We start from the raw sequence: 8,060 nt of genomic DNA on the forward strand, positions 1-8,060 counted from the left end.
GTGTGTGTGTGTGTGTGTGTGTGTGTGCGCGCGCATGTTGTGACAGCTGGCTATGCCATACTGGAAATACACTCTTGGATTTAACCCTAACCATCATCAACTCCCCCACAAAGCTCCAACCATTCTTCCAAACCTCAACCCTCCCATCAGCCCTAACCTCTGCTGGGAAGCACACACACACACACTCATACACACACAGACACACACACACACACAGAAAGGCTGAGTGCCAGCAGCTCTATCAAGTAGTGTCTGTGTGAATCAGATTAGTGATCACAGCTTTGTCTCGGACAGCGCAGCATAATCACACACACTGATGGATTCTGGACCTCCACTCTCTCTGTCACTCTTCATAAGGGTGTTTATGATTTCTGCCACAGGTAAGAACGCTGGCTAAATCAACCTGCTGCTACATTTTGTAGAAATGATAGAGTGTCTTGTTAGTTCCTAGGAGTCTGCATGGTGTGGTGTGAATCTGTGAAGTCCGATTTTATAGATCATTACTGACTCAAGACCATGGTTACATGGTATGGAGTACAAACACAATATTACAATACAGAAATGGGAAAGTAATTTATGTTGCACTTCATTCCAGACAGCTGCTGTCCGACGAAGTGAAACATAAATTACTTAAAGGTACAACATTCTTCAAGAATGCACCTAAGTTACATATAACTTTGGCTCGTAACTGTAATAACAAAATGAAGTTAAACAGACAAATGGTTAGAATAAAACTTTTACTCATACTATAGTAGTATGCCCCTGTTCATACATTCGAACCAAATGTAACTCTCTTCTCCCAAATGGTTATCATTACAAAGTTGGTAGTAAACCAAACAGCACTGTTCATCAAACTATGACAGGTTCAGTATGAATGATGGTAAAACTACTTTTGTCTCAAATAGATATTGTCTCTGAATTGTACCGTATTGTGTAGCAAGGCACGTATACATACAGTAGCAGGCAAATCAGACTAATTTATTGTACTGTACAGTACTTAGTAATTCATTATTGTACTGTAAAGTACAATAATGAAGTAAATTTAGAAAGCTCCTCCAGAACCGTAGGACACACAGGTGATAGAGCGAATCTGAATTTACTATGTAAAATTGATGCAGTGGCCCTTTACATTTAGTCCTTGTGCTATCACTTGTTTTTGTCTGTGTGGTTTGTCAGCAGCATCGGCAGTCAACCTGGAAGGGGAACTTTTCAAGGACTTGATGAAGGGCTACAACAAGAACGTTCGACCCATGGAGAAGAGTGGGGACATCACTCGGGTCGACATCAAGTTGACGCTCACCAACCTCATCTCTCTGGTTGGTGAAGTTCGTTCTGGTGCTTTTTATTAGTGCCAGTATCTACTTAGGCCTTTGAGTTAACATTGTCTCCCTAACTATCCCTCCTCAGAATGAAAAGGAGGAGGCCCTGACGACCAGCGTCTGGATAGAAATGGTAACCACATACACACCTCACCTGCTGGGTTTTTTTTTTTTGCCACTTTGCAATAATGTACTATGATTTTTATCATAATACATTTTCAAAGTATGATCAAAAGTCTAGCTCACAGTATTTCTTTTTGTAGCAATGGTGTGACTACAGGCTCAGATGGGACCAGCCGTCCAGGTCAGCTCTGTATGGAAACATCACCTCTGAGCTACGTGTCCCTTCCAAGAGCATATGGCTGCCAGACATCATACTGGAGAACAAGTGAGTGTATCAACTTTCACGTAGGAACATGTAGGTCCCAATATTTTTTCAGTCAAGAAAGCCAATGAAGAAGTTTCTCTTTCTTTGATTAAATCATGTAGAAAACTTCAATTTCTTTCTCGTCTGTCTTGTGGTCCACAGTGTGGACGGTCAGTTCGAGGTTGCACTCTACTGCAATGCACTGGTGTCTCCTAACGGCTGTGTGTACTGGCTGCCTCCTGCCATCTACCGCAGCGCTTGCAGCATCACTGTCAACTACTTTCCCTTTGACTGGCAGAACTGCACCATGGTCTTTCGGTGAGTAGCGACATGATCCGCTGGGTCTCAATGACTGACCAGTTAGCAGTGCACAAACTGTTCCGTTACATACATCACACATGACACAGTTACTGCCTCCTTTGTGTCTCATGCATCTCTCAACAGCCATCTCAACATAGAACTTAAGTTCCAGTGTTTGTCAAAATTTGCAGTAATTTCTGCAGATATAAGATAAAACTTTACTGATCGCTGAGGATAAAGTCATGTTACAGCAGCACATCAAAAAGATGAGAAGAAGGAAACGAAATAATAAAATAATAAAAAATAACAAACAAGAGATTCAATTAAAAAGCTAAATACTGTATATACATTACAAAACCTATGACTAAAGAAGTATTTGTGCAAAATAACTCAAGTGGTGCAACTCGTTATAATAAAGTTATCTATATGAGCACTACCTGTAATACACACACACTGCAGTAATAATGCAATGCTGAGAAATACTGTATATATATAATAGAAATCCGATAGAATCACATTATAGCATTATAATATAATAATGTAAAAGCACAGTGATAACAACACAGTAGTAATATGGCATTGGTATATAATGAGAAGAGCAATATAATGCAATATAAATTGTAATAATACTTGCAGTGCAGAAAAGCACTTTAAAAGAGCTTTAAAACAGAATATAATGTAGGGAGAACTTTTCATAAAATTAACAGTTAAATTAACAAATTAAAAGGAAACAAACAAACATTAAATTAAAAGTTTTACTTCTAACGTCAGTGTTTGTAAAATCCTAGCGACAGCCCTGTTTGTTTACTTGTCAGGTTTCTTGTATTAACATAATCCACAGCGACCAAAGCAGGGACAATGCTTCCTTCATTCATTGTCGCTTTTCACCGTGCTGTCTTGTAAAAGTGAATAGATGGCTGTGTTTGTTGTGGAGACAGACCGCATGTTCTCTCCCTGTGTGCAGCTCACAGACCTACAGTGCCAATGAGATTGAACTGGTTCTCAAACAGGAGGACAATCACACACTGGAGTGGGTGGATATTGATCCAGAGGCTTTCACAGGTACAAATGAATTGATAACCGATATGAAATATTTAAATGACGGATTTTAAAGAAGTGCATATAACTACAATTATCTAAAGTGCAGCCAAATTTTTTTCTCCAATGAAAACTTCGTTGGTAGAGAATGGCGAGTGGGTCATCAGACACAGGCCGGCTAAGAAAGTGATCAACACTCAGTACACTCAGGATGAGCTGGAGTACCAGGAGGTGGTCTTCTTCCTCATCATCCAGCGAAAGCCCCTTTTCTACATCATCAACATCATCGCTCCCTGTGTGCTCTTCTCCTCCCTCGGCCTGCTTGTCTACTACTTACCTGGCAAAGGTCTTTTCCCTCACTTTGTGTATCTAAAAGCGTAATCTTGGGTAGCCAGACCTCTGTCTCGTCAACATCAAATTTGCTTCAGGATTTCCAAGATCTCATCATTATAGGATTTTCTTCAGATCTTGACCTGTGAACTTGACAAGACAGAAGTCCAGCTACAAAATTACAATATACCAAATGAACCTTTTACCAGGTCAGTCATTGCTGTATGTCTTTGTAATTAATCTGACTGAATACTGGTTTGTGGTTTGGTTTTTGCAGCCGGCGGTCAGAAGTGCACAATGTCTATTGCAACTCTTCTCGGCCAGACTGTGTTCCTCCTCCTTATCGCTAAGAAGGTTCCAGAGACTTCAAAGGCAGTGCCTCTTATTGGAAAGTAAGTTCATAGATTTCAGTTCGGAGTCTACTGCTGACTGAAGACGGTGCTGAAAACTGTGTGATTTATAAACCTTTGGCTGCAGGTATCTAATGTTTGTGATGTCAGTGACCACCATGGTCGTGATGAACTGTGTGATAGTCCTCAACGTTTCCCTGAGAACCCCAAACACTCACATAATGACAGACAAAGTCCGAAAGGTGAGTCCGAAAGTGGGAATTTCCATTAATTAAGCAGCTACTGGGTGAACATATTGTGAAGTCCACATCAGTCTGTTTGCCACTGGATGACCCTTTGACCTGCTGTCACTTTCAGATCCTCCTTAACGTCCTGCCTCGACTGCTCAGGATGCAGATGCGACCCTGGACACCAAACCATGACAACACCTCCGAAACTGGAAATGGTGAAACCCTGACTACAGACAGGAACAATGTGTTCTTGGTTCCCTGCCGACGTCGCAGCTCCATGACCCTAATCTCTAAAGCGGAGGAATATGTGATGAAAACAGCTCGGTCAGAACTCATGTTTGCCAGACTCAAAGAAAGAAATGGATTAATGAAATCAGTATTAGAGAAGCTACGTAAGTATTTGAATGAGTTTGAATTTGTTTAAGTGCCCATGAAAGTGGGTTTTCCCTTTTAACCGCATGAATATCTGGTCTGTTTTGGCCCCAGATGATGGGCTGGAGGGCGGCACAGCTGAGCAGCTGGGTGCCTGTCTGGCAAAGGCCTCTCCACAGCTGAAGCAGTGTGTGGCATCCTGCAAACACATAGCTGAGACTGCACGGCAGCACAACAACTTCCAGAATGTGAGCTCTACATTTATACATTCACTCATCTCCTCAAGTGTAAATCAATATCACTTACAATCTCTCACTTTTTTCCTAAACGCAGGAGAATGAAGAGTGGTTCCTGGTGGCCAGGGTGATCGACAGGGTTTGCTTTATTGTCATGACGCTGGTGTTTTTTATTGGCACTATTGGGATCTTCCTCATGGGCCACTTCAACCAACCTCCCTCCTCACCTTTCCTTGGCGATCCAAAGAAATATCTCCCTTCGTTAAACAATCTCACTGACGCAACTGAGAACGGGATAGGAGCAGACTTCCTCGGCTGAACCAATGGGAGATCATTACATTTCATCACTTTAACCAAAGTGGAAATCTGACGGCATCTTGTCAGTGATCTTTCACTAACAACTGGGACACACAGTGGAGAAGATATAACTGTATGTATTTCCTGCAGTGGTGTCAGATGCTAATGTGGATGTGTGCACAGAGGTTAAGTCGGATATGCCCTATCATGGTGATAAATGATCCACTGCGCGTGTGTGGATGCCACGTTTGATCCATAATGATGCAAACTGGTGTCAGTTGTAAGTTTTAGTTACAGTTGAAAAATGTCAAAGTCAGTGCTGTGTAACAAAAAAGAGAAACTTTCGTAGCTCTTCTTGTCAGCACAGTGTTTACTGCCAGTTTACTCTTTGCCCTGTGAGACTATACATGAGACACGGTGTTGATCACACATGTAACCAGTAAACAACTGAGGTGATTTACAGCCACATGTTCCAAATGAATGCTTTTATCAATAAAGATACCACTGTAATCGTGTTTATTACACACAATTGACTATTGCAGAAATTTGCTAATCCTGTGTTTGACGCCTTTTTTCAAGGCACATTTTGAGAGCACTGACACCCGGCCCCCCCTCCCCAGGCTATCCCAGAAACACAGACCCACTGTGCAGCCCCCCACCTCTGGAAGCAGGATTTCAATTACATGGCTGAGTGGTGCCTTTCTAGCCCAACAAAAGGCAGATCCGGCTAGTTGGGATGGAAACAGAGTCGGGGGATAAGACAGACAGTGGGGGACGAGAGTGGGAGTTAGAGCTCCAGACACACACACACTCACAAACATTACTACATGAATATTGACACAAACACACAGAGGTGCTAAGGAGGTTGGCGCTTAACCCCTCCTGATCCTGAGGACTCATGAGCGTTTGCCTGGTCTCTGGTAAGCAAAAGACTTTTAATTCTTGTGTGCTATTTTCTATCTTTGTGTATCTATTAGCTCATATATAACTAGGAAAGAATGCTATAAGGAAACGTTAGCAATTTGTGGTTTTCTTTTAGCAGTCACTGTATGTGCGCTTGACAGAAGGCTTCATCTTGGTGTTATGGAGGAATATACAGTGTTGTTGTTCTGCAGCTGCAGAATGAGACCAAACCGTCCGGCAGGACTGTGAGTGTGTGATGTGAATAAATAAGAAGCTCAGGCTGGCTGCTATGGAGAAATCACTTTGTTTTCGACAGGAGGATGTTTATATTGCCGCCAGGGAACTGTCTGAGACAGAGTGGTAGGAGAAAAGCTGTTTTCCTTAAACTTTTGCACATAACTTTGAGAATTAACTCGTTGACTTCATTTCATATTAAAAAGAAAGTTTGTATTCTAAGGACTTCTAAGCTGTTTGTACGTTTAAACCAGTGGTTGGGATTTCCAAAATAAAGTTATGCAGATCTTCCTGACTTTTTTCTTTGTTGATATACTTTCAGTCGACGTTTTGATCCGTATTTTTTGGTCAATCTACAATTTCCAAGGTAAACAATGAACCTTTAAGTCCAGCGGTGTAGTTTTACATCTTAAGGCACCTAAAAATTATTCAAATGAAACAGTCTCAGAGAAGAAAATCCCCCTTCGACTGAACTGATCGCAACTTGTAATGCTTTGTGTTTAAGGGTCACACACAAAAAAAAAATTTGGGAACCAACTGATTTAGTCCAACAGTTCCCAAAAAACAAGATTAGATGTTGAAAATTCTGTAATTGAAGGTTCTTATGAAATTGCTTCATCCGCCTATATTTTCAGTTTTACACCATGTCAGCAGTGACCAACCAGCCTCTTCCATTTGGTCGTCTGGAACGAGAAAAGCACATCCAGATGATCTTAAGAGCTTTCCAGAACCGCTGTGAGCCTTCATGTGAGTGCCAGACTCACTCACCTGGACCCAAACCTCAGCGAACGCCTCCTGGCTGGGGATCTGATAAGCAGCTTTCAAGTCAGGAGAAGATGGAGAACGGCTTCATGCAGCCACCAGAGAAAGTGAGCAGGCCAGGGACGGAGGGGCAGAACTTCGGAGGTGCAGCGAGATCAGACTTTATGTCCACACTGGAAACAGTCAGTGAGATTCATATTGATGCTCGGCCAGAGTTGCAAGGTAAGAACAAATATGTCCAGTTCTCTGTGTCTGTGTGTAGAAGAGGATTACTGTGCAGAGATTTCTCTACCTGAAGAGAACAATGCTTCATCATTGCAGGTCCACAGTGTGTTCCCAGGAAGATCTACAGCATCACCACAGGAGGCAGCAGGTCGCAGTTATTTGTGGCTGTGGAAGGTACTGGTGCATGTTCAGCTACAGTACATGTGTTTTAACTGAGAACATTCATCTCGTCTGCATTTTGTATCAAGGGAGAGGGAATAATGATGGTTTTCTGTGTATTCTCTGTCTCTCCTTTATGTCTTCCTCCTGTCAGAGAGCTCGTGTGTGTGTCTCCAGTGTTGTGGTCCAGCTCGGGCCTGTTCTTTCAAGGGCTTCGACTGTCAGGGCCACCAGGTCTTTTATTTTGAAAGGCCCCTTAGGGTGGATGCCTGCTGCCTCAGCTGCTGCCTGATGGAGATGAGAGTCTACACACCTCAAAAACATCTCATTGGCACTGTATGCCAGAGGTAGGAGAATCTGAATCTGCTCATATTGTTCTTGGTGGAAAGTGCATTAGAACAGTTTGGAAGGGTCTGCACTTAATTGAGTATTTCTATTTTCTGCTACTTCATACTTCTGCTCCACTACATTTCAGAGGGAAATATTGTATTTTTTGCTCTGTTACAGTTTACATATTACATCCATGATCAGCTTCTAAAATATGGCGCATTGTCAAAAAATGAAATATTAAACTCACCTAACATTAAAGCTTCTAACACATTAATGAATCACAAATAATATTTCAGTAATATAAAAAAAAAATAGCATCATCATCCTACATAATGAGTACTTTCATTTTTGAAACTTGAAGTGCATTTTCCTGCTAATGCTTCTGTACTTTTACTGAGGTAATGCAGTATTAATACAGCAGTGGTAAATGGATTTTGTTTGAGGTGCTCACAGCATTGAAAGAAATTCACTTTGCTAGTTACAGTCAGCATGCTCTAAAGGACTCATGGACAGACATGTTGCTGCTGATTTTTTGTCATTTCGATGAATGAACCCTTTAACCCTTTGACCTCCCGCTACCAGACTATTGTACCAGACACCGTAATACT

General features: G+C 41.8%; 2 protein-coding genes across 2 annotated transcripts; both read left to right on the plus strand.

Annotated features, from left to right (window-relative positions):
* The first annotated feature begins 173 nt into the window (after positions 1-173).
* Positions 174-5,368, plus strand: LOC111668537 (acetylcholine receptor subunit gamma-like). The gene is made up of 12 exons (XM_087178052.1): positions 174-380; positions 1,180-1,316; positions 1,408-1,452; positions 1,583-1,707; positions 1,849-2,004; positions 2,951-3,048; positions 3,170-3,370; positions 3,632-3,746; positions 3,832-3,946; positions 4,062-4,326; positions 4,421-4,554; positions 4,640-5,368. The coding sequence occupies exons 1-12, from the start codon at positions 317-319 to the stop codon at positions 4,859-4,861; spliced, it is 1,677 nt and encodes a 558-aa protein (XP_087034178.1). The 5' UTR covers positions 174-316; the 3' UTR covers positions 4,862-5,368.
* Positions 5,369-5,501: 133 nt separating this feature from the next.
* On the plus strand, positions 5,502-8,028 carry LOC147820040 (uncharacterized). Its single transcript, XM_087178055.1, has 4 exons — positions 5,502-5,759; positions 6,612-6,960; positions 7,060-7,137; positions 7,277-8,028. Exons 2-4 carry the CDS (start codon positions 6,621-6,623, stop codon positions 7,471-7,473), a joined length of 615 nt encoding a protein of 204 aa, XP_087034181.1. The 5' UTR covers positions 5,502-5,759; positions 6,612-6,620; the 3' UTR covers positions 7,474-8,028.
* The last annotated feature ends 32 nt before the right edge of the window (positions 8,029-8,060 follow it).

Source organism: Seriola lalandi, unplaced genomic scaffold (assembly GCF_002814215.2).
Source record: "Seriola lalandi dorsalis isolate HSWRI2012SDOR001 ecotype SW California unplaced genomic scaffold, Sedor1 jcf7180002004134, whole genome shotgun sequence".
NCBI lineage: Eukaryota > Metazoa > Chordata > Actinopteri > Carangiformes > Carangidae > Seriola > Seriola lalandi.

Bases quoted from the DNA above. Each gene is read 5' to 3' on its own strand.
- LOC111668537 (XM_087178052.1), top strand. From the start codon at position 317: ATGGATTCTGGACCTCCACTCTCTCTGTCACTCTTCATAAGGGTGTTT. The intron at 1,708-1,848 runs GTGAGTGTATCA...TGTGGTCCACAG, and splicing joins GACATCATACTGGAGAACAA to TGTGGACGGTCAGTTCGAGG. The intron at 2,005-2,950 runs GTGAGTAGCGAC...CCCTGTGTGCAG, and splicing joins AACTGCACCATGGTCTTTCG to CTCACAGACCTACAGTGCCA.
- LOC147820040 (XM_087178055.1), top strand. From the start codon at position 6,621: ATGTCAGCAGTGACCAACCAGCCTCTTCCATTTGGTCGTCTGGAACGA. The intron at 6,961-7,059 runs GTAAGAACAAAT...TCATCATTGCAG, and splicing joins TGCTCGGCCAGAGTTGCAAG to GTCCACAGTGTGTTCCCAGG. The intron at 7,138-7,276 runs GTACTGGTGCAT...TCCTCCTGTCAG, and splicing joins GTTATTTGTGGCTGTGGAAG to AGAGCTCGTGTGTGTGTCTC.